Here is a 26,083-nt window from a genome sequence, read left to right on the forward strand (position 1 = left end):
GTGCTGCGAATGCAGGGTCTGTGGGGCTTTACCATTGTGGCTCATGGACAGGACGTGGGCTCAGTGGGGTTGAGTGACCCATGCGGGAACTGGGCCTTCCCAGTCCTGATCATGCGACCTCTTCCACTACACTTTGCTGGTTGCCTTGGGCCTCCGTTTCCACATCTTCAGAAAGGTGGGGTGGGGGAGCCCCTGCCCTGCCCACTCTGCATGGTGCTGGGGGTGAGGTGAGATGGGATGACGGAAGGAAGGTGCCCAGGGAGGGCTTGTTAAGGAGTGACGTGCGGGGCCAGATGAGTGGCCAGCCTTCTGGAGCCCCAGGCTGGGGCCCTTTCCACCAGCCAGGCCGCCACTGGGGCTTCGCTCCCTACGGGGCGGGAGAGCCAGCCGAGCCCAGGCAGGGTGAAGGCATGTGCTCGGGCGCCAGCCGTGATGAAGGGGGTGTCCATTGAGTGCCCCTTGGCCCCGAGCTCCGCGTCACCTCCCTGGCTCCTCCCGACAGCCCTTCAGGTAGTGCTGTGCGGTCCCTGTCACACAGGAGGGGCACCGTGTCTCTCTCCCTCCAGGAATCAAGTCTCTAACCCTCAGTGTCAGACCTCATGTGATGTGCGTGGAGCCCAGTGGCCGGTGGGAAGGGGGTGGTGGGGAGTGGCGGCCTGAGATCACTGACGCAGGTTGGGCCGGGAACCATGTCCCTTCCGACCACGTTAGAGGAGTCCAGAAAGGGCAAGTCCAGCGGTGCCCTCCAGGGACAGCTGAGGCCCAGACCCTCTTCTCTACTGTGATGACAGGGGCAGAACAACCATCCTGTTTCCTAAGAGTGTGCTGGAACCACCTATGGACCTGGGAAGCTGAAAAGAATCTGGATGTCATAGTAGGCCACAAGTTTGAAGGGGGAACCTTAAAAGCAGAGTTTATGTGATACAGACTTTGAGGTAACTTGGTAGAAAGTTCGAGTCCCAGTTCCTCTGTCAGACAAGACCCTTTAGCTCTGAGCCAGGCGGTGTAGCAGAAAGGTGGCTTTCCTTCCTTCTGTGCCAAAGCCAGGGTCTGGCCTGAGCTGCTGTGTTGGTTCCAGTGGGGACAGGGGTTGTGACAAACCTAGGCCCAGCCCACAGTGAGGATGCAGCAGCTGAGACCTGGGGCCCCTGCCACCAGGAACACCCAGCACCCCAGCTGATACTGGCGAGGCAGCATGACCAGCAACACCGGGTTTAGTGCTCTCGAATGGCATCTTGACTGTGGGGCACCGACCAGGGCAGATGCCAGGCTGGTTCTGAGAAAGCCGGGGTCCCCATGACCCCACGGAAGCCACAAGGGGCAGCAAAGGTGTTTCTGACCCACCTGTGAAGGGAGGGGGAGGGGCCACGGCACCCCCGGGCCTTCCTCTCTGCCCTGCCTGGCTCACAGGCCACGCCCCCTCGCAGGCCTGCAGGGACTTCCTGGAACTAGCGGAGACGCACAGCCGGAAATGGCAGCGGGCTCTGCAGTATGAGCAGGAGCAGCGCGTCCATCTGGAGGAGACCATCGAGCAGCTGGCCAAGCAGCACAACAGCCTCGAACGCGCTTTCCGCAGCGCCCCCGGCCGGGCCGCCAACCCCACCAAGAGCTTCAGCGAGGGTGAACGGGCGTCTGTCCATCCATCCGGTCCACCCTCAATGTCCCCTCTGTCAGCTGGCTCGGCTTACACAGCCCCCCCAGGACACGTACCCCTCAACGCGCCTACGTCTGGGCCCGCTTGGCCGACGTGCCCGTGTGCCTCTGTATCCCCCACGCCCTCACAGTGGGCACAGTCTCCCCATGTCTAGCCTCCCAATCTCCAGAGAAGAGCTCAGTGAGCCCAACTGTCCCCTCTGTGGCAGGGCTGCCTGGGTGCCAGGTGGCTGCCCACCTAACCTGGGGCTCAGGGTCACGGGTGCCCTGGGAAGGGGGTCCATCAGAAAGGGAGGCTGGGCCACAGAGAGACTGACCAGCATGTTTAGAGATCAGGGAAAGCTTCCGGAAGGAGGGAGGCTCTGAGCAAGAGGGTGAAAGTGCGTTCCAGGAAAGGGAGCGCAGGCACCACAGCTGGGTGACAGAGGTGGGGAGGGGCCGAGGGCTCTAGACCTCCCTGAGCAGGCACGACTGTTGAAGTCGCAAACTGAGGCAGTGGCTCTGTGTGTCTCTAGGAAGCCTCTTAACCACCAAAGGCGAGGAGAGTGAAGAAGATGAAGATACCGAGTACTTCGACGCCATGGAAGACTCCACGTCCTTCATCACAGTGATCACTGAGCCCAAGGAGGACAGGTGGGCCCGGGGCTGGGCGGCCACCTGGAAGGAACCTCTCCCGGCTCAGCCGCGCCGGCCTGTTCTCGTGCTCCACCTGTTCTTCGCACTTGGGGTTTTCTTTAAGTCTTGCTCCAGATGGTATTTTTGCTTAGATTGGTTCTGTTCTTCCTTAAATCAAAAATACCCAAATAGAGTTTGTATTGGGATTTCATTTTAAATGGACAACAGGGTATTGGCTGCATCCAGTTCCTGCCCCAGAGCCGCACAAGGTCCCAGTCACTCCACCCACTGTGTCAGCATTCCAGAGCAGACTGGAGACACAGAAAGCCTCTTTTATTTTCTATTTCAAAGCCTTTGTTTCATTTTTCGTAAGAGCTTGCTCTTTCAGGATCTTTCTAAATACACACTAATAGTAAATGAGACAGTTACTAGCACTGAAAGCCACGTTGCCACACTCCCTGGGACCCTCGGGAAGCGCCTGTGCTTGTGGACCGAGCTGGCAGGACATGTGCGGAGGGAAGCGCGTGAGCTGGGTGGGAGGCAGGGCTGTGGTCAGGGGAGCATGCGGGGCTTGAGCACAGATTTTAATATGATTCGGGGTTCAGTCCTCACCAGGGTTGCTATTCTCGTCAGGTTGCCTTAGGTCCTGACCCTAGAAGGGTTGGTGGGTATGGCAGCGTTCGGGGACACAGAAGTGGCCGACGAGCCCCACAGGAGAAAGAACTGACCGCAGCCCGTGCTGCCCACTGACACCCTCACCACAGGTGTGTCAGGACCACGTGCTCCACTGCTCGCCCTCAGGAACTGCAGACTTCCCAGCGGCCTCACTCTTACATATGTGCTGTTGCCTGCCCACCCCATGCTGCCTTCCCTGACCCCCCTGAAGCCAAGCCCGGCCGGGAGGAGGCCGGTGAAAACCTGTGGCTGCTCCTTTTTTGCCTCTGTGGACCAGCGTGTTTCACCACTTCCCTGTCCTGGTTTCTTCCAGGGAAAAGGCATGGTTTGGATTCCTCTTACGCCTCAGGGAGTTTCTGGTCCTATCAGTGGTATATTTCCATTTCCCAATCATATTTTTTATACATATATTTATTTTATTTATTTATTATCATCATCATTTTTGGCTGCGTTGCGTCGAGCAAGGGCTACTCTTTGTTGTGGAGCACAGGCTTCTCATAGCGGTGGCTTCTCGTTGCGGAGCACGGGCTCTAGGTGTGCGGGCTTCAGTAGTTGTGGCACGCGGGCTCAGTAGTTGTTGCTTGCAGGCTCTAGAGCACAGGCTCAGTAGTTGTGGCGCACGGGCTTAGCTGCTCCGCGGCATGTGGGATCTTCCCAGACTAGGGATCGAACCCATGTCCCCTGCACTCGCAGGCGGATTCTTAACCACTGCACCACCAGGGAAGTCCCCCCAATAATATTCTAAAAAATTTTTTAATTGAAGTTACTGGGTTGGCCAAAAGGTTCGTTCAGCTTTTTCTGTAACATCTTTTTGGCCAACCCAATACATATATTCTTTTCCATTATGGTTTACTACAGGATATTGAATATAGTTCCGTGTGCTATACAGTAGGACCTTGTTGTTTATCTGTTTTATATATAGTAGTTTCTATCTGCTAATCCAAAACTGCTAATTTATCCCTCTTCCCCCTTTCATAACCATAAGTTTGTCTCCTATGTCTGTGAGTCTGTTTCATAAACAAGTTCATTTGTGTCATGTTTTAGATTCCACATATAAGTGATATCATATGATACTTGTCTTTCTCTGTCTGACTTACTTCACTTAGTATGATAATATCTAGGTCCATCCACGTTGCTGCAAATGGCAATATTTCATTCTTTTTCATGGCTGAGTAATATTCCATTGTATATATGTACCACATCTTCTTTATCCATTCCTGTCAGTGGACATTTAGGTTGCTTCCATGTCTTGGCTATTGTAAATAGTGCTGCTATGAACGCTGCATTTCCCAATAATATTTAAAAATCGCTTATATTGCTCTCAAAATTAGCACAGCTTAGCTGTTCTGAAATTCCATTATCGCCTGGTAGTGTCACCCTTCGGGCTGTGAGGCCAGGGGGGTCCTGCTCAGGTTCCCTCTGGCTCCCAGTCCACTCCCCTATTATACCTGGAGCCCCCAGGGCCTGGGCTTGCCTCCTGCATGCCCCGCCTTGGCCTCCTGCCATACCTCAGCAACAGCCCAGGCCCCTCTGCTCCCACCCGACCAGCAAGCAGGTGACCCTGTGCTCAGTACTCTTCATCGGCTCCCCTGGCTCCTGGCACAGCCCCCAGTGCTCACGCAGCCCCCCAACTCGTGCTGCAGCTGCACTGGGCAGTGGGCAGATCCTCTGCCGGGTGCCACCGTGTCTGCAGTGCTTTCCCCCTCTCCCCAGGGACCTGGGTGGGTTCTTCCCATCCGAGGCCCTAACTGCCTAGTGCCCATCCCCTGACAGGGCTGGCCTAGGTCACCCCTCCTGGGAGCTCCCTCAGAGCCTGGGCCCCTCAGCCAGAGTGTCCCCTGCTGCTCTGGCCACCATCTCACCACAAGTATTCCTGGGCACAGAGATCCATCCGACCCACTTCCTTCCCTTCCTGAATCCAAGTCGAATGCGGGAATCAGACCAGCACAGTGAGGACACAGTGGGGTCTGTACATGCCAGAGGGGACCCACGGGGCTCCCGGGGGCTCTCCCAGAGGTGCCCACCCCTTGGCTTCTCTAGGTCCTGGTCAGCCAGTCCCCAGGAGGGGCCTGTGTGCAGGGACCCCTGGTGAGAACTTGGCTGGGCGGCGCTGCCACAGGGCACCAGTGGGTGGGAGCCCCTCCAAACTGCTGCCCCAGGTCCCTCAGCCCCACCTGAGTCCTGAACTGGAGACACTCCCATTGGAGATGCAGGCTGCCCCTCGGACCTCACTGAGGGGACTGGATAGAAGGGGGGCCGGGTCCCCAGGAGGCCTCAGGATTTGTAAATAACTTGCCTTCCCTTTTGTGTTTCCTGCAGAAAAGCTGAGAGTGGGACTACAGGCTCCGTGGAATGGACCTCAGACAATGTGAGTGAGGTGGGACCCCGAAGGGGGGGTGAAGTGGGGAGGCCAGCACTTTGAACTCGGGCCCCCCAGGGGCGGGCCCTGTGCCTGGTGCCTTCATCTGAGCTCAGGCAGAGCCTTCCCCTCCCGCCAGCAATGTCCCAGTGCGGGCCTGGTCCTCAGACCGCCCTGGGCCAGAAGCGAGGGCGAGGCCTGGGGGCAGAGGAGGCGACCTGGCCTCTGCTGACGGGCGCACTCTGCTTCTCTGGTAGGTGCTAGACAGCACCTCGCTTGTGCCCCAGGGCCCCCCCAAAGTCAAGAGGCGTGTCCGCATCCCCGACAAGCCCAGCTACAGCCTTAATCTTTGGAGCATCATGAAGAACTGCATCGGCCGGGAGCTCTCCAAGATCCCCATGCCGGTAGGGGCCGGGCAGGGCGGCCAGGGGGGCCCTGGGGGCTGTTTTCTTGTGCGGGGACGGGAAGTAATGGCCTTTGGAAGTATACGCAGCCCTGGGTGTCATTTTCTTAATGAAACTTGAGGAGCATGTAACGTGTTATTGAATCGTGTTCCATCCGCACTGCTGAAATTCCCCCAGGGCAGAGGTCTCATGCTTGGAGGTAAGGAGCCAGGAAGGGGCTCTGCATTGATCAGACAGGGGGCCCTCAAAGTGCCTCCCACCCTGGTGGATGGGGAGTGGCAACATTGGGCTGTGTATGGGGCTGGGTGGACCCTCCTCCTCCATGCTGGGCTGCCCCTGGTCCCCACCACAGCGAGGTCACCAGCAGGCCAAGGGCAGGGCTGGCGTCCTTGTGCTGCCAGACCACAGTGGCATCTCCATGGAGCGGGAGCTGGGGGCTCCAGGCCAGACTTGGTTTCACTGTGTGACCCAGGACAGAAGACTTGCATAATAGCTCAGAATACGAGGTAGACCCACTTCATCCATTCATTCACCTATTCATTCATTCACTCATTCACTGATTCCTATGATTCACTGCCCTGGCATTTACATCCTAGGAGGGGAGACTGACAGTAAATGTAACAGAATTCTGCCAGATGCAGCGGGTCAGAACGTGGTGAGGGCTGTGGAGAAAACTGAGGCAGGAGGGGTAGGGAGGCAGGCCAGTGAGTGGGGCTGTGGCTTTAGACAGGTCCTCAGGTGAGCCTCTCTGTGAAGGTGGTCTGAGCAGTGATGTCCCTGAACATCTGAGAAAAGCAAGGCTGCTGTGCCGACAACCCCAGGTCTGTGCTGGGAGCGGTGGACGGTCTGTGCAGACCCCCGACCTGACACCCCGCCCGCAGGTCAACTTTAACGAGCCCCTGTCCATGCTCCAGCGGCTGACGGAGGACCTGGAGTACCACCACCTGCTGGACAAGGCAGTGCACTGCACCAGCTCCGTGGAGCAGATGTGCCTGGTGGCGGCCTTCTCCGTGTCCTCCTACTCCACCACCGTGCACCGCATCGCCAAGCCCTTCAACCCCATGCTGGGCGAGACCTTCGAGCTGGACCGTCTCGATGACATGGGCCTGCGCTCCCTCTGCGAGCAGGTGAGGCCCGCGCATGCTTCAGCCAGGCCTGGGGGTCAGAGCCAGACAAACAGGACGTGGCCTCTGACCGAAGGGGCCATCAAGCCAAGGTCCGGTCAGGCAGCTGGGCCTCATGCGGCGGGGGCAGGTCAGGGGCGCCCCACGGAGCAGGCCTCATGGGGACAGTGTGGGCCGCGTGGGAGGAGAGCTGGGTGAGGACAGTCGGGTCTGGTGGGGGAGGGGAGGACGCCTCTCTCGGCCAGAAGGCATGGAGCAGTGGGGGAGGGGTGTTTGCTGGACGCCATCAGGGATTCGGGTGGGCTAGAGCATGGGGTCACCACTGAGCTGAAAAGGAGCAGCCTGCGCCCCACGGGGCCGCAGTCAGCGATGGTAGAGGCCGTGAGTGTGAGGAGCCCAGGACCTGTCCTGGGCCAGGGCTCAGCTCACCTCCATCCTCTCCATCCCTTCTCCAGGCCTTCCCCGCAGGTACTGGTGTCCCCAAGGGGCGGAACCAAAACTGGGCCCCTTGGGCACCTCAGCCCAGCTCTGGCATCCTTGTCTGAAGGGGGCCAATTCTGTTGGTGCTTCACTGGGTGCCAGGAGGACCCAGGCAGGGGCTACATGAAGGCGCCCAGGATAGATTCGGGTCGGGCTGCCACTGAGTGTCTACCATGCGCCAGCTGCTGCTGTGGGCCCAGGGGTTGAGCTCAGAAAGCAGACAGTTTGCAATCCGGTGGCTGGTTTCAAAGGCTTGCTCTGCCTGCTGTGCGGGCCTGTAGGAGGCCAGACCAGGGGAGGTAGGAGGTTGAGCACAGTCACCTTTAAAAAGAAGAGCTAGGGGTTTGCCTTGGATATGGGTAGGGAGGCTGGGGAAGGCGGCAAGGATGACCCAGGGTTCCTGGCCTGAACTACTGCTGAGTACATTTCTTCGTTGAACACAGCTGATCAAGTAACACCCTCAGGAGTTGAGGGTGCAGCCAGCTGGGAAGTGGCCTGTTCTCGTGGGCAGGGGGGTGGGGAGCAGGTACTGTGGATGTGGATGGTTCCGGCTCTTTTAGGAAGGCCCGAGAGCAGTTTGGCAACACAGAGTGAGGGAGAGAGAAGGAGCCGAGGTCAGAGAGAAGGGGGCAGGCGGCAGAAGGCTCTTTGTGTGGGAAGAGTCACAGGAGGGCAGAGGAGGCAGTTTTATGAGGAACCGCCCCCCTCACCGGCTGCTGTGGGGAGAGTACAGCGCAGGGATAAGGGTGGAGCAGGGAGGCTGGGGAGGCTGGAGGCGGGGTGGGGGAAGGGCAGATTCTGGATGCTGTTTTGAAGAAAGAACAGCCAGGATTTGCTAAGGATTTAGACGGGGAGCATGAGAAAATGGGGCCAGCCACGACCCCAGAGCATTTGGTGTGAGCAGCTGGACCGACTGGATCATCTGCCCGAGAAGGTGGTGCTGACACTGAGCTCCAGGGCCAGGTCGCTGGGGTCACGTCCCTGAATTTGCTGGTGGGTGGGCTTCAGTGGGGGCCCTGGCCACAGGCATCGGGCAGGCTTGGGGACGGCTCACTCATCACCCAGTTGCTGGCAAGTTTGGCCGGTGCTTCCGAGACGTAGGAAGGATGGGGGTGCCTCCTATGGGGACTGTCAGGAGCTCTGGGCCGTCTGCACGGAGGGGTGCAGGGAGGCTGGAGCCCACGGCTGCAGTTCCGGGGCGAGGCTGGGAGACGGGAGGCTGGGAGAGGCTTTGCCCTAACCCTGTGACCAAAGGAGCCACAGAAATGAGGAGGGACAGATGAGGAAAAGATGGCAGTGTCCTGGTGGTGAAACCGTAGTCAGGGTGCCCAGTGCTGGAGGGTGCTGGAGAGGACGGGGTGGAGGCACCGGGTGGGCAGAGGAGGCTGCACTGCCATCCGGGCCGGGGACAGGACACCAGCTGGACTCCAGCTCTGGAGCCGGGCTGGCCGGGAGGCTTCCCATCCTGGGCCTCCTCAGAGCAATACAGCACGGCAGACAGCCTCTGCAGGCGATGGGCAGGTTAACTAGAAAGTGGGCCTGAAGCCCCTGGTAGAGCCTAACGCCCTCACTTTATTCACCCTCAGCACAGCCTGTCACAGTGTCATCACCCTCATTCCACAGCCCAAGTCAGGCGTGAAAACGCCCCGGCCACCAGCTCAGGCCCACAGTGGTTGGGGCGCCCCGGCCCTGCCCCCCTCCAGCGCCACCCAGGCTGCTCCCCCGGGCATGCCCTTGCTTTCCCACTGGAGCACTGTCCTTCCTGGGGGGCCTAGGCCCTGCCATGTGTCCTGGTTCCCAGGGCCACAGAGCCGTTCATACTGGGCACGGGGCAGGCTGTCCCCCGGCCGGTTGGGGGCAGGCCCGGGCCACGTCCAGCAGACGCTCACGGCCTGTGGGTCTGGTCTCAGGTGAGCCACCACCCGCCATCGGCTGCACACTATGTGTTCTCCAAACACGGCTGGAGCCTCTGGCAGGAGATCACCATCTCCAGCAAGTTCCGGGGGAAATACCTCTCCATCATGCCGCTAGGTGAGCGGGGGCAGAAGGACACTGGATGAGGGGGAGGGTTTGCCAACCCAGAAGCCAGCTTGGTGCCTCCAGGGGTGACGTTAGTCCCCCCGTAGACTTCCTGGATGTCCCCCTGACCTGTACCCTATCCCCAGTCTGCACAAATACTGCTTCTGGTTCTCAGGACCCTGGGACCTTGGGCGGTGGGTCAGGCTGGCTGGGACCCAGCATGGCAGGCCATGACCTCTGACCCTATATCTGGCCTCCAGGTGCCATCCACTTAGAATTCCAGGCCAGCGGGAATCACTACGTGTGGAGGAAAAGCACCTCGACTGTGCATAACATCATCGTGGGCAAGCTCTGGATCGACCAGGTCAGGGGATGCCCTCGGGGAGGGGCCGTGTGGCCCAGGGATCGGCCGCTGACCACTCCCCTCCCTTACCAGACAGGGGACGTCGAGATTGTGAACCACAAGACAAAGGACCGGTGCCAGCTAAAGTTCTTACCCTACAGCTATTTCTCCAAAGAGGTGGCCCGGAAGGTAAGCAAGGCCACCTCTCGGAGCCTGTCAGGGGGGAACCCCAGAGAGGGGCGTGTGCCTACGCTGGCCCTGCCAATGTCCCCAGGTGACAGGAGTGGTGAGTGACAGCCAGGGCAAGGCCCACTACGTGCTGTCAGGCTCGTGGGATGAACAGATGGAGTGCGCCAAGATCGTGCAAAGCAGCCCCAGCAGCCCCAGCTTGGACGGGAAACAGAAAACGGTGTACCAGACGCTACCGGCCAAGCTGATGTGGAAGAAGTATCCGCTGCCGTGAGTGGGGCTGCGGGGGGAAGAGCAGGCAGGGAGCAGGGAGGGGACAAGGAGGTGAGTGGGCAGTGGACAAGTAGGCGTCCCCGCCCGGCCAGCCAGGAAGCAAGCGGCGGGCACGGGAGGGTTCAGGCCACGCATGAGGGGAGCCAGACACCCGACTGTAAATAAGCGTGACACCACCAGGTGGCAGCACGTCCTATGCAGAGACTTTAAACAGGCTGATTGATAGGACAAGTCCCCATAGTCCAAGGAATGAAAACCAAACATGAAAATAAGTGCAGGAAACTATAAAAAAGTGGCGCAGCTGATTCCAAAGAGAATGAAACAGAAATTCTACAAAGGAAACATAAAGTAACTGAAATTGAGAACTCCATGGGAAGGTTTAATAGAGAGAACCCATTGACCGAATATAGGTCAGAAAAAATAATCAAAATCTTCAGATAGACAAAACCTGGAAAAGCCAAACACCTAGAAAGAGAAGGCTGGCCACCTGGTGACCCAGGGTGAGTCCCTGGAGCAGCCCCACAGGCTTCCCCGGAGCCTGGGAGGGTGCAGCGTCAGGACGCGTAGGGCACGTTGAGTTTGAGAGCAGGGTCCAGCAGGCTTCTGGTCAGAGTCCAGAAGCAAGAGACCATCTCACGAGTCTTATCTGAGGAGAAAACAGCAGAGATTTTCCACACCTAAATCTATACAGTGAAACTGTTGAATCTAGATCAGAGAAAATATTAAGCAGCCAGATTTTTAAAAAGATGTACTTTCTGAGGAACGGCAGACGGACAGCCATCTCCTCATCAGCAATAACGGGAGCCTGAAGACAGTCAAATGAAATCTTACACGTGCAGAAAGACTCACTGCCAGGTGAGAATTAATTACACACCCAGCAAGAACATCTTTACAGAGTAAAGTTGAAATAGACATTTTCAAGCCACTCATTTTGCCACCAGCAGACCAGCACTAAGGATAGAGCTCCCAGATAGAAGAACCAAGATGTGTGAAATGAGGAACAAAACCTATGTGAACAGTGAATAAATAAGAACAATAATGTCTCGTGGGGTTTAAAATCTAAATATTAAGTGCAACTGCACAATCAGGTAAGTCAGAAAACTGGAAACTTTTCAAAGGCCCTTGTGCTACCCAAGAGGAGGGTCAAGATGCACACTAATTTCTGACTATGTGAACTATGCATATTGTAATTCCTAGAGTAGCTACTAAATTAATATGTTTAATTGGAATCCCAGAAGGAAAGGAAAGGAAAGAAAAAATAGAAAGGAGAGAGAAATAGTTAAAGAAATGATGGAAATAAATTTCCCCAAATAAAAATAAACAGATGAAAGACCTTGGGTTGAAAGGGCCTGCTGCAGTTCCAGAGACAAGAAACAAAGAAAAACTTCTGCCTAGACCACAATATACTGAAAATTAAGGACACCAAGGAGAAAATTCTAATAGCTTCCAGAGAGAAAAGATTTCAGTAGAGAATGAAGAATCAGATTGACATCAGATTTTCGGAGTAATATTTCAAAGTAATGAAGAAAATGAAATTAGAAGGTAAAAGTTTCTGTCCAGCTGAGCTATCATTCAAATATGAGGCTGTGATAAAAAAACAAAATGGTCTCAGGTGAACAGCCTCAGAAGGTTTGCCACACAAAAACCCACAATGAAAACAGTAGTTTAAAAGGGGGAGGGAAAAAATCCAGAAGGTGCTACAGTAGGTATATGAAATAAAAGGTTGTGTGCGGGAGGGATTTTTAAAATAATTACTAAGACCAAAGAAAAACAGAAAATGTTCCCACAATAGTCCAGAATTAAAAGTGTAGATGATGTTAACACAGTGGAGTCTAGGGAGACAGAGGACACCAAGGGATGTGAAGGTAGAGACCAACAGAAGATTTTTAAATCAGTAAAAAATATTAAAAAGACAAATAATAACAGCAAGTTAACACAGTAGAAATAAGTCCAGGCATAATAATATAAATAGATGAAACTCACTAGTTAAAAAAGCAAAATATTGGGTTGGCCCAAAAGTTTGTTCGGGTTTTCCCTACCATTTATGGAAAAACCTGAACGATCTTTTTGGCCAACCCAATACTAACTGACTGGATTTTAAAAATCCAGATGCATGCACCTTCTAAGAAAGATCCAAAGCCTAAAGATGGGCAAAGGTTGAACGTAAAAGATAGACATATCATGAAAATACTAACCAAAAAGCTATAACAGCTATATTAATATAAGGTAAAAACAGACTTTAAGACAAAAGCATTATTAGGAATGGAAGAGTTGCTACATGACAAAATGTTGAGTTCTTTGATAAGATATGAACAGTATGCATGATACAAACATTATGCATGTAGTGAAAGAGCCTCAAAAATACACAAAGCACATATGGAGAGTAAAGGGAGAAATGGATAAATCCATCACCACACTGGAAGACTGAGAGATTTCAACACACCCTTCTCACTTGTTGAGAGTCAAATGGGGAAAAGCAACCCAGCAAGATGGAGAGCGAAAAAACACAGGATATACATATACTTATGGCTGCAACAGAGAACATGCTTTTTCTCAAGTATACGTGGAATTTATGCAAAAATCAATCGTGTACTAAACCCTAAAGAAAGCCTCAACAAATGTACAGAGGGTAGCACACAGACCACAGCCTATGATAAGACAAATTAGAAGTTATGAACAAGATGTCAAAAAGTCCCCACATATTTGGAAAAAAATTTAAGTTGCTAAATAGTTCATGGACAAAATAATAAATTAGAATGGAAATTTTAAAATGCCTAGAACTGAATGAGAAGAAAAAGATATCAAAACTGGCTGGATATACCAAAGGCAAAGTCTCAAAGGAAATGTATTGCCTTAAATAGGTATATAAGCTTATTAAAGCTTTTTCATTCTAAGAAATTAGAGAAAGTGCAACATACAAACTGAAAGAAAGAAGAAAATATACCTTAAAAATAAAAGCAGGGCTTCCCTGGTGGCGCAGTAGTTGACAGTCTGCCTGCCAATGCAGGGGACACGGGTTCGAGCCCTGGTCTGGGAAGATCCCACATGCCACGGAGCAACTAAGCCTGTGAGCCACAATTGCTGAGCCCGCGCGTCTGGAGCTTGTGCTCCGCAACAAGAGAGGCCGCGATAGTGAGAGGCCCGCGCACCGCGATGAAGAGTGGCCCCCACTTGCCGTAACTAGAGAAAGCCCTCGCACAGAAACGAAGACACAACACAGCCATAAATAAATAAATAAATGGATCATCACATTAAAAATAAACAAACAAAATAAATAAATAAATAAAAGCAGAGGGACTTCCCTAGTGGCACAGTGGTTAAGAATCCACCTGCCAATGCAGGGGACACGGGTTCGAGCCCTGGTCCGGGAAGATCCCACATGCCGCGGAGCAACTAAGCCCGTGCACCACAACTACTGAGCCTGCGCTCTAGAGCCCGCGAGCCACAACTATTGGGCCCGCGTGCCACAAGTACTGAAGCCCGTGCGCCTAGAGGCCGTGCTCCGCAGCAAGAGAAGCCACTGCAATGAGAAGCCCATGCACTGCAATGAAGAGTAGCCCCCACTCGCCACATCTAGAGAAAGCCCATGCACAGCAACGAAGACCCAACGCAGCCAAAAATAAATAAATAAATGTATTTAAAAAAAAAAAAGTTTAAAAAGTCAGAAGTTGATCTTTGAGGGAAAAAAACAGAAAACTACTGGCAAGACTGATCAAGAGAGAATATAGAAATAAATATTATTAATGTTTTCATTATGTTTATCATATTTAAAGTATAAAGAGATTATTAAAATTCTGATTGGAAGGACAAATTTTTAGAAAAATATAAACAAGAACTGAGTCTAGAAGAAAAAAAAAAAAGCATGACTAGTCCTATAATTAAAGACACTGAAGCAGTAGTTTAAAAATTTCCACAGGGAAAACACAAAGCCCAGGTAGTTTTATAGGTGAATTCTACCAAGTTTTCAAGAAACATATATCCCAATTTTATAGAAAATCTTCCAGACCACAGAAAAAGAAATACTTTCCTTTCTTATACTGTGAGGCCAGTATAAGATACCTGATACCAAACCAGGCTAAAAGAGTAGTAGGAAAGTAAAAGTTCTACCCTCTTTCACTCATGGATAAGCACAATTCCAAAACAAGACATCAGAAAATCCAACAGTATATAAAAAAGATAACATTCTTCAGTCATGTTGAGTTTATCCTGGGTACACAAGGATGAGTCTGTACTAGAAAATCCATAAATTTGTTACATTAACAGATCTGAACAAAAGGCATCTTAGGTGCCTCAATATAAGATTAATATGCAAAAGTCAGTTGCATTTCTATACACTAAAAGAAAACAACTAGAAAATACAGTTTAAGAGAAGACACCAATTATCATATCAGAGAATATCAAGGACCTTGTAATAAATCTTATCATATATGTAAGACCTCTACAGAGAAAATTATAAAACTTTGCTGAGATATCAAGGAAGAGCTAAATGAATGGAGAAAGATACCACGTTCGTGGGTAGAAAGGCTAAGTACTATTAATATGTCATGATCTAAAGAGTCGGTAAATCAAACAAAATCCCAATAGTGATTTTCATGGAACTTGATATTATGATTTCTTAATTTATATTGAAGAATAAAGGGCCAGGATATTTCTAAAAAAAAGAGGACTTGCCCTATTAGATACTTATTTTGAAGCTATAGTGAAATAGAATAGTAAGCCTGGAAACTATGCCCTGGATGTGTATATATCTTTGGTATATAACAAAGGTGCCGTATCATATCACATGGAAAGATGGCACCATCCACTAAAAGGATCTGGGGAAAATGGTTACCCATATAGAAAAAGATTAAGTGAATCTTTCCCTTACATTATAACAAAAATCAACTCCAAATAAAGGTCTTACAGTAAGTATTAAGTTTGACTTACTGTTAAACACTAAGTTAAACTCTAAGTAGAGGGACTTCCCTGGTGGCGCAGTGGTTAAGAATCCACTTGCCAACGCAGGGGACAGGGGTTCAATCCTTGGTCCGGGGAGATCCCACATGCTGCAGAGCAACTAAGCCCGTGCGCCACAACTACTGAGCCTGCGCTCTAGAGCCCACAAGCCACAACTACTGAAGCCCGTGCGCCTAGAGCCCGTGCTCTGCAACCAGAGAAGCCACCACGATGAGAAGCCCGTGCACTGCAATGAAGAGTAGCCCCCACTTGCCGCTACTAGAGAAAGCCCACACGCAGCAACAAAGACCCAATGCAGCCAAAAAATAAATAAATAAATAAATGTTCCTTTAAAAAATAAATAAATAAAAAATAAATTCTAGTCTTTCTGTATCCATATACTATTAAAAAAACCCAAAAAAACCCTAAGTAGAAAATATAGATGAGTATCATCTAGAACTTAAGGAAATATATCTTAAATAAGACAAAAACACTGATGTATTCAATTATATTAAAATGCTTCTGTTCATTAAAAGAAATTTTGCTGGGGCTTCCCTCGTGGCTCAGTGGTTAAGAATCCACCTGCCAATGCAGGGGACATGGCTTCAATCCCTGGTCTGGGAAGATCCCACATACTGCAGAGCATCTAAGCCCGTGCGCCACAACTACTGAGCCCCCGTGCCACAACTACTGAAGCCCGGGTGCCTAGAGCCTGTGCTGTGCAACAAGAGAAGCCACCACAATGAGAAGAATGAGAAGCCCATGCAACTGCAACGAAGAGTAGCCCCTGCTCGCTGCAACTAGATAAAGCCTGTGCACAGCAATGAAGACACAACGCAGCCAAAAATAGATAAATAAATAAATAGGAACAAAAAGAATACATACAGACCTTCTAATGAATAAATAAAGCAAAAACAATCCAATGGGAAAGTGCAATTCATGAACAAGAATTTCACACAAGAAGAAATATATGGCCAATCACCATATGAAAATGATAACATCATTGGTAATCAGGGAAATGCAAATCAGAACCACAATAAGATGCAGTTTTACCTTCATTTGATTTGAAAAAATGAACAGTCTGGTAATATCAAATGTTGAAGAAGATATGGATCCACAGTATCCCTTATACATCACTGGTGGGAATGTGAGCTGGTATGACCATGCTGGAAAGCAGTGTGGCCTTACCTCCTAAAGAAGAACATCACAGACTCTGCAGCCCAGTAATCCCACTTCTAGGTGTATACTCAAAAGAGAAATTCCTATAAACGTACAACAGGAAACATGAATAAGATTACTCAAAGCAAAACTTGGAAACAACTCAAACTTATTAGATGAATAACTAGTATATTCACACAAGGCAATATTTACAGTAGTTGAGACAAATGAACCACAGCAACATACAATACAGATAAATCTTAGTAATATAATATTAAGTTAAAAAAAAGCAAATCCCAGAAGATTACATACATCATGATATTCTTTTTACACAGTTAAAAACAAGTATCTAAAATATATGTATATGAACACACACACAGACATACACACACACTTAAGACTACTTAAAGATGCAATAAAATTATATTAAAAGGAAAGCAAAGGACTGATGAACCCAGGAGTCCTGCCAGTGGCTACCTGAGAGGAGGATGGATTGGTGAGTTTTCCCTATGGTTAGATGTAGATTTTGTCAGGATTCTACCTTTTGTTTAGGTGGCAAGGTCGCATTAATACAAGCAGGCTGGGGCTTCCTTCGTGGCGCAGTGGTTAAGAATCCACCTGCCAATGCAGGGGACATGGGTTCGAGCCCTGGTCCAGGAAGATCCCACATGCCGCGGAGCAACTAAGCCCATGCACCACAACTACTGAGCCTGCGCTCTAGAGCCTGCGAGCCACAATTACTGAAGCCTGTGTGCCACAACTACTGAAGCCCACGCACCTAGAGCCAGCGCTCCGCAACAAGAGAAGCCACTGCAATGAGAAGCCCACGCACGGCAACGAAGAGTAGCCCCTGCTCCCTGCAACTAAGGAAAGCCCGTGCGTAGCAACAAAGGCCCAATGCAGCCAGAAATAATTAATTAATTAATTAATTGAAAAAAAAATACAAGCAGGCCATGTAAGGACCAACGTACCAAGTATTATGACTAATTCAAAACTTTCACAGTATCAAAGCAGTATAAAAAGAAAAAAACGAAATAAGATAGATTTAAATCCAACATATTAGTAATTACATTAAGTGTTCCCATAAGCTTTCACACAAATTTTTAAAAATCAAACTTTATGTGGTTTACAAAAAATACATCTAAATAAAATAAAGACTGGAATAAAAGGATGGAAAAAGATATGTATACATAGAAATACTAACCAAACAAAAGCTGCCTTCAGCTATAGTAATATCACAAAACAGACATTAAAACAAAAGACCAAAGAGTGACAAAATGATAAAGGTTCAATTTGCCAGGAAGATTTTAAATTTGAATATACCCTGTACCTAATAACAGCCCCAAAATATACACAGCAAAAGTTGATAAAAATATAAGGAGAAATGGACTAGTTTACAACCAGAGTGGGAGATTTTAACATACTTCTTTTAGTAATGGATAGCAGAAGAAAAAGTCTGGAGGACAAGTTTGAACAATAGAACCTTCAGGACAGCTGTAGAACACTGCACTCAACAACTGTGGGAAACGCAATTTCTTTGATTACATGTGGAACGTTTGCAAAAAGTGACCATATACTGGGCCATAAAACAAATTTCAAAGAGATGAAAGTATACGAAGTATACTGTTTGACTCCAAAGCAAGTGTGCTAGAAATAAAGATGACTAGAAAAATTACCATATATTCATAAACTTAAGAAATGTACTGCCAACTAATCCATAGGACAAAGAAAGTATAATGAAAATTAGAAAATATAACTGCATTATAATGAAAATAATACATAACAAAAATGGTAGAATGCAGCTAGAGCAGTAGTTGGAGTGAAATGTGTAGCCTTGAAATGCACATATTAGAAAAGAAGAGACATGGGAAAATATCGAGCTAAGCATCCATCCCAGGAAGTTAGAAAAGGAGCAGCAAAAGAAACCCCAACAAAGTAGAAGGAAGACTATACAAGCAAAATCAGTAAAGCAGAAAAACCTAAAATAGGATCAACAAAGTTTCATCTTCCACCAACGAAGAAAACGGACAAATCTCTGACATGACTGGGTAGAGAGAAGGTGCATAGCACCAACATTACAGATGCGAAAGAGGACACTGCTGTCACACACATTAAAGGAATAATAATGAGGACATTATGAAACACTTCGGGCTGATATATATGAAAAATTGGACAAGATGGGCAAGTTCCCAGAGAAATACAATGTGGCAAAACAGATGCAGGTCGGTGGAGCCTGCAAGGTGTAGGGAGGAAAGGGCGAGGTGGACGCAAGGCCAGGTTGGGGGGGTTCATGGGGTGGACATGCAGGAGAGGAAGCAGAGGGGGGGCCGAGTGTGTCCCGGCAGCTCACCCCATGGGGCCCCTCAGGGACAACGCAGAGAACATGTACTACTTCTCGGAGCTGGCCCTGACCCTCAACGAGCACGAGGAGGGCGTGGCACCCACCGACAGCCGCTTGCGGCCCGACCAGCGGCTGATGGAGAAGGGCCACTGGGATGAGGCCAACACGGAGAAGCAGCGGCTGGAGGAGAAGCAGCGCGTGAATCGGCGCCGGAGGCTGGAGGCCTGCTCGCGGGGCTGCGGTGCAGAGGAAGGTGAGGCCGGTGGGGAGGGGGACCCCCGGGAGCGAGGCCAGCGGGAGAGGGGACGGGGGTCTCCCAGGAACTGGGAGGAGATGAGGGGACTGGAAGAAGCTGAGGGGGAGAGAGGGGGTTCCCTGGGGGCAGGGAGGGGTACTGGAGAAGGCGGGCACCCCAGGGGCGAGGAGGAGGGCCAGCAGGAGAGGGGACAGGGAGTGGTTTCCTGGGGCACTGGGAGGAGGCAGGCTGCCCGCCCGCCTGCCCACTGTGCCGCCCAGCAGAGAAGGAGGCTGAAGTGTACGTGCCGCTGTGGTTTGAGAAGAGGCTGGACCCGGTGACTGGGGAGACGGCCTGCGTGTACAAGGGTGGCTACTGGGAGGCCAAGGAGAAGCAGGACTGGCACATGTGCCCCAACATCTTCTGAGCGCCACCCCCCTCCTGCAAATACAGGCGGCTGCACAGCCTGGTCCACCTTCTATTTAATGCACTCAATTTAGTACTCAACTGCCCTCCCCACCTTTTCCTTCTTCTGTTTTTTAATAACACTTTTTTTGGGCTCCCACCTTGGAAGGAGGAAGTGCTGACCCGGGTTCTCTCCAGCCTCCAGGTGCCCCGGGTCTCCTATGACCCTTCATCATGGACTTGAGCCCCATCAGGACCCCCAGCTCCAGTTTCCACACCTCAGGCAGGTTGGCCCGGGCCCTGGGCTGCTCCAGTCACTAGCCCCCCAGGGAGGAACTGGCCCCCTCCCAGGGAGCCGCTTTTGACTTTTTTAGAAAAAAAATGATCTCCATTTCTTTCCAGCCAAGATATTTAGTAAATATTTTTAGTACAGCACTTGGTGGACAACTTTCTAAGTGTGCTTTCTTGCCACAGAAGTGTCCTGGCAAGAGCCCCTTCTTTTTAAGACATTGGGAAGCCAGACGGACCCCTTTGAGTCGGGAGCATTTTGTAGCTCAAACAGCAAGGCCGTCTGTATGTGAGCTGCCCGCCCCCCAGGAGCCCAGGACCCCCCAGAGAAGGGAACCAAGGGCCGCCAGGCCCAGGAGAGCACAAGTCAGTTGTCTCTGGAGCTAGAGCCCCACGCATGGTGGGGAAGGGGGCACTGAGGGGCCGCCATGTGGATTTGAGGGCAACAGCCCCTGCCTAGCCCTGACCATGCTGGGGCTGCTCCCCAGCCCCACAGAGGCCGGGCCTGCGGCACTCCTGCCACAGAACCCGGCCCCAAATCAGCAATAAGAACCAACCCTCGGCTCAGCCTGGGTTGGTATCCTGGGCACCAGAGAACCCAGAGTCCCGTCTCTGCGGTGCCCCATCTCAGCACCCCTGAACTCTTTATTTGCTTGATATATATATATATATATATATATATATATGATATATAAATATATATAAAATAGCTATTTTGCTTAAATTTTTATGGTATGTAGAAGTGAGAAAATGATGACGACAGGGTGCTCCTGTCTGAGTTTGGCCCTCCTGTCAGCTGTGCCCTGCCCTCTCCTCAGATTCCCTTCTAGTGGCTTCTGCCAACTGTGGGGGGGCCTGGGCCACTGTGGCCACTGTCCCAGCCCCTCAGAACTCCTACTCAACCTTTCACACTTCAATTTGGTCCTGAAAGTTCATCACAAAGTTTTACTTTCTACTCCAGGACTGGTTTTGTTTTTATAAAAAAAAAAAAGTGAAAACACCAACGTGTGAAATGCCTTAGGGTGCCCACTGGAGGGCGGGTGGGCAGGCAGGCAGCCCCATGAGGCCTGCGGCAGAACTGTTCAATGTTCTTTTTCTCAGAACTGTGAGTGAGCACCTTCTGACCAGTAATAAAAATCTTGGAGTTTTCCACGGCCCCATCCCTGAGTCTGTCTGTGACTGGGAGGAGCGGGGCTGACACGGGAGAGCACGTGACAGCCCACAGGTGGCATGGGGGAGGAGAGTGGGGCTCTGTTCTGCTCAGCGCCAGAAGCAGGCAGTGGGAGGTTGGTCTGGATGGGGAGGGCCGGGGATGGAAGACCTGGTGGGACAGGGTCTGGGCCAGGAAGGCTGCAGAGGGCTGAGGTGGCACCTACTGGAGGGTCACAGTTTGGCCTGGGGCCAGGCCAAGGCCCTCACCACTCTCCACAGAGAACACTGGCCCTGGTGAGGTCTAGGGTTGCTCAGTGACCATGACCTGACCTCAAGCAACTTGGATCACTAGCTCCCGGGACCCGAAAAAGGGTGGCTGGTCTGGCCCAGTGGGTCCTCCTCCCACTGCCAGCACTTCCAGGTGACAGGATGGAGTGGGGCAGGGCACCACAGGGGCATCAGAGCCAGGCTCCAGCCACCTGTCCCAACACCCCAATGCTGTGGGATCCAAGGCTGGTACCGTACAACTCCTTCCTTTCCAGGGCCTTAACATTCCCATCTGGGGGGAGGCAGGCACCGGTGAGTCCCTGCCGAGGTGCTGGAGGGGCCGCCCTCACTGGAGAGAAGGGCATGCGGTGAGGCAACCCCAGGATAGCCCTGACCCAGGAGGCAGTGGAGGATCTGCCAGGGGAGGGAATGGAATATAAGAATAGAATTTTCATATATCCAAATATGACAACAGCAAATAGAATCCAGCCACATACAAAAAACTGATACCCCAAATTGGTAAACATATTCCCAAGCTGGTTTTACACAGTAATGCAAGAATGGGTCAAAATTGGGAAGCTTTTAGTTGTAAATCATTCATTGTACCAACTAGTTCAAGAGGGACTTCTGCTTCTGGATGGTAGACTAAATGCCTGGATTATCCTTCTTTGTGGAAAACTAGACATGTTGGATAAAATTTTAAAACACCTTAAATGCATCCATGAGCTGGAATGGATATAAGGAATCCTCAGGCCAAAAATTAAGTGGGTGTGGAAATCTGGGGAGATAAGAGCTCTGAAGCACTGGCAAAAGCACTGGCATTTACTGAGCCCACTGAGCCTAACTAAGTTTTCACTGCCTCAAATGACCTGCCTGATATAGGGCATCCAGTTTGAGATAATCTCCCTCAAGCTGGGCCCCCCAAGGGCTATACCTTCAATATAATGGTGAATCAAGAATAATAAAATACAAGGAAAATTGCTTGTCTTAAAGGTTAGTCATAAGCAGAGCAGAAAAAAAAATCCCCTAAGAATCTGTTATCAGGAGCAGACCCTCACTTGGCTTCACAGCCCAAATACATGCTATCAGGATGATCCAATAAAACCTCTAGTAGAGAATACAGCATGGTCCCAAATTGGCAATGTCCCCAGTCACATGAGAGAAACAAATCCTCTCTAGAGGTTCTCCCCTTCATTCCAGACCTTATGGAACCCCAGATGTGAAGGTGAAAGGAAAACGAGCAGCTCACAGTATAACATCTCCAAACACACAAGGAAATACAACACACATTGGCATAAGCAATGGCCGACAGAAATAACAGCAGAATCAGACGTAACAAAACTACTCAATATAGCAAAATTAACAGACACAATATAAAATAAGCATGTTTAATATATTACTAGAAACAGAAAGGTGGCTTGAAAATGAGTAAAAAGCATTCAAAAATACTAAAGAACTTGCAGAAATTGAAAAAAATCACTAAAAACAATGAATAATTTTATAGCAGATTACACCTGAAGAGAGTATTGGTGACATGGAAGTGAGATCTGTGGAAATTTTCCAGAAAGCAACACAGACACACAAAGAGGTGAGAAGTGTAAAAAAGAAATTAAGAGACATGGAGGATAAAGTGAGAAGATCCCACGTGTGTCTAATCAAAATGGAACAGAAGCAATCTTTGACGAGTTAATGACTAAAAAATTAACTTTTGAAAGGAAACACCAATATACAAAGTCAATTCCAACAAATCCTAATCAGGGTAAATAAAAAGACATCCACAGCTAAATACAATATAGTGAGATCGCAAGACCTTTAAAACAACAAAATTTTAAAAGGAGCCAAACTTGGGTGGGGGATACCTTGAAAGAGCATTGATTAGAGAGTTCACTGTCTTCTGACCACCAAAGAAAGTCAGAAGACAATGAAGCGATATCTCCAAAGTAGAAGAGAAAATGTTAGTGTTCCTAGTGAAAATATCTTTCAGGGACCAAAGGAAAATACATTAACAAAATGTCTTATTAAAACAATACTGGGACTTGCCTGGTGGTCCAATGGCTAAGACTCCATGCTCCCAATGCAGTGGGCCTGGGTTTGATCCCTGGGCAGGGATCTAGATCCCACATGCATGCCACAACTAAGAGTCCACAGGCCGCAACTAAGAGACCACATGCTGCAACCAAAAGATCCCACATGCCGCAACGAAGATCCTGCACACGGCAACGAAGATCCCACGTGAAGCAACTAAGACCTGGCACAGCCAAACAAATAAATAAATATTAAAAAAAAAAATTAAATGGCTCATGGAGTTAGACTTTGATGAGTTAAGTATTGGACTGGCCAAAAAGTTCATTCGGATTTTTCCACACCATCTTACTGAAAAACCCAAACGAACTTTTTGGCCAACCCAATATTATGTAAAACATATAGAAGAATAGGAATACTAAATTTCCAAAACAGAGGAAAAACACTGTATGTGGGGGAGAAATTTTCAGTCAATCTAAAAGAAAGCAGGAAAGGAGAGGAAAAAGGAATGCAGATAAGCTGGAATAAAAATTAAAAAAGAAGAAGATGGAAATAACCAATATATCAATAATTACACAAAATTTAAATAAGTTAAATGCTTTGGGTAAGAACAAAAAATATCAAATAAAAACAAAATCCCACTATACGCTAGTTACAAGAAAACACCTAAGACATAAGTAAACAGACAAGACACACTTTGAGGCAAAAAATATTACTAGATGTCAACTTTCAGAAAATAAAAAAAGCAATCACTTCTTGGCCTTTTGGCTAAGATCAAGTGTAGAAAATATAAAAAGCCACTTTATAATGATAAAAAGTAAAATTCATAGAGTTCTAAAACTCACAGGCACCTAGTAATATCTCAAAATAAAGTAAAATGGACACAATCAGAAGGAGAAATAGATAAATCCACAATCATAATGGAAGATGTTAACATCTCTCTCCCAGTAATGAGAGCTCAGACAGACCAAAAACATCAGCAAGGGTTCAAACAACACAATTAACACCTGGTAACAGGCACATACAGGGAATTACACATAACTGCAAAATACATATTTTTGAAATGCACACAGGACATTTATGAATATTAGCCACATACTTGGGCTGGTTGTCAAGCCTCAGCAAATTTCAAAGGACTGGCATACAGACCACATTCTCAGATCACAATGAAGACAGTTCAAAATCAGTAACGAAAAGGTAATTAGAAAAAGCAACCATGTTTGAACATTAAGAAATATGCTTTTAAAATAACTCATGGATCAAAGAAGAAATCAAAAATCAGAAAATACAATTAAAAATTAAAATATTATATACCTAAACTTATAGGACATAGATAAAGCTGTACTTAGAGGGAAATTTATAGCCTAAAAGCTCATGTTGTAAAAGAATAAAGGCTAAATAATGAGCTAAACATCCAATTTGAGTAGGAAAATGAACATGAGGATAAACCCAAAGGACACATAAGGAAATGAAGATCAGAAATTAATGAAAGCGAAAACAAACATAATAGAAAAAGAACCAAGAAAGCTGAGGTTGATTCGTAGAAAAACTAAAACTGACAAACTTTAATGATAAGGAAAATGGAAGGAGAAAATGGATGAACCCAAAAAACAATATTTGGAATGAAAAGAGGACATAGATAGAGATGCTACAGATATTTTAAGGGTATTGTGAATAACTCTGTAACAACATCTTTGAAAACTGAGATAAAATTCTAGAAAAGTAAAACTTAAAACTGACTCAAAAATTAGAAAAACGTGAATAGTATTATAACCTTTTAAAAATTCAATCAGTTAAAAAATCTCCCCACACATATACACACAAAACTCCAGACACAGCTGACCAAGGACTAACCAACCTTACAGAAACTATCCCAAGAGGGATACTCCCCAACTCATTTCTTGAGGCTAGTATAACCTGGTCACCAAAACCTAACAAGGACAGTACAAGAAAGGAAAATCACAAACTAGTGTCACTCACATGCTGGTACAATTCAAAACAAAATATTAACAAATCTAGCAATATAGAAAAATTATAATCACTCCAGAAGTGCAAGGTTTAGCCTATGAAAAACTAACCAATGTAATTCACCATGTTAACAAATTAAAGGAGAACACTGAACGGTCATCTCAATGGATGCAGAAAACACTTGAGAAAAAATTCAACATGCATCAATGATATTTAAAAGGAAAAAAAACGCTTAAAAATAGGAATAGAAAGAAACTTCCTTAATCTGATGAATGATATCTACCAAAGGGGAAAAAAGCTTTCTCTCTGAGATGGGGAACAAAAGGTACCCATTTTACCCTTTACATTCAACACTGTATTGGCAGTCCTAGCCAATGCAACAAGGCAAGAAAAATACATGAGGTATGAGAATTGGCAAAATTATCATTGCTCCCAGATGATGTATCATAGAAAATCCAAAAGAATCTAAAGATAAAATAGAATCATCAATATATAAAAATCAATTACACTTTTATTTACTAGCAACAAACTGTCAGGAAATAAAGTTTTAAAAAATATTATTTACAGTAGCATCAAAAATCATCAGATACCTAGGATACATAGGTACATACATAGTAACAAAGGACATACAAGACTTCTAAAGGGAAAATCACAATACTTTCTTGAAAAACACTAAAGAAAGATCTAAATTAATGGAGAGTTATACCATCTTCATGGTTTGGAAGGCTTATAAAGATATCAATTCTTCTCAAACTGATGACATACAATCAATTCCAATGAAACCCCTATAGCTTTTCTCATGGAGCTTGATAAAATGATTCTAAAATTTATATGGAAATGCAAAGGACCAAGAATAGTCAAGACACTCTTGAAGCAGAAGAAGTGGCAAGACCAGCTCTACTAGACATCAAAACTTATTGTAAAACTATAATAAATAAATCAGTGTGGTACTGGCATAGAGAAACAACAAATGTAACTGAATAAAAATCCAGAAACAGATTCATACATATATGAACATTCGATATACAAGAGAGGTTGCGCTGTAGATTAATGAGAAAGGTAAGACTCTTCAATAAGGGGTGTAAGGACAATCAGGAAGAAGGAAGGAACTGGAGCTCTACCTCATACCATACACAAAAGGCAATTTCAGGTGGATTAAAGGTCTATATGTGAAAGAC

The 26,083-nt window shown here is 48.3% G+C and overlaps 1 protein-coding gene and 1 long non-coding RNA gene across 10 annotated transcripts in view; one reads left to right on the plus strand and one right to left on the minus strand.

Annotated features, from left to right (window-relative positions):
- The window catches only part of OSBP2 (oxysterol binding protein 2), a 162,078-nt gene extending 141,422 nt beyond the window's left edge, over positions 1 to 20,656 (plus strand). For 5 of the 9 annotated variants that reach the window (XM_082417259.1, XM_082417257.1, XM_082417253.1 and 2 more), the window contains 10 exons: positions 1,428 to 1,620; positions 2,169 to 2,286; positions 5,263 to 5,311; positions 5,560 to 5,706; positions 6,588 to 6,833; positions 9,221 to 9,341; positions 9,590 to 9,693; positions 9,766 to 9,861; positions 9,947 to 10,131; positions 18,595 to 20,656. In XM_082417259.1, coding sequence (XP_082273385.1) covers positions 1,428 to 1,620; positions 2,169 to 2,286; positions 5,263 to 5,311; positions 5,560 to 5,706; positions 6,588 to 6,833; positions 9,221 to 9,341; positions 9,590 to 9,693; positions 9,766 to 9,861; positions 9,947 to 10,131; positions 18,595 to 19,144 — 1,809 coding nt within the window. In that variant the 3' untranslated portion in view covers positions 19,145 to 20,656. The remainder of the gene's footprint in view (positions 1 to 1,427; positions 1,621 to 2,168; positions 2,287 to 5,262; positions 5,312 to 5,559; positions 5,707 to 6,587; positions 6,834 to 9,220; positions 9,342 to 9,589; positions 9,694 to 9,765; positions 9,862 to 9,946; positions 10,132 to 18,594) is intronic. The other 4 variants (XM_082417255.1, XM_082417261.1, XM_082417256.1 and 1 more) reach the window with 3 other exon arrangements.
- LOC309639731 lies at positions 10,488 to 18,582 on the minus strand. Its single transcript, XR_014251822.1, has 2 exons — positions 16,258 to 18,582; positions 10,488 to 10,780 (listed from the first exon to the last, which is right to left on the minus strand). It is a non-coding gene; the product is annotated as an uncharacterized lncRNA (long non-coding RNA).
- Positions 20,657 to 26,083: the final 5,427 nt, after the last annotated feature.

This window comes from Balaenoptera physalus (genome assembly GCF_965194825.1).
Source record: "Balaenoptera physalus genome assembly, chromosome: 12".
In the NCBI taxonomy this organism is placed as follows: domain Eukaryota; kingdom Metazoa; phylum Chordata; class Mammalia; order Artiodactyla; family Balaenopteridae; genus Balaenoptera; species Balaenoptera physalus.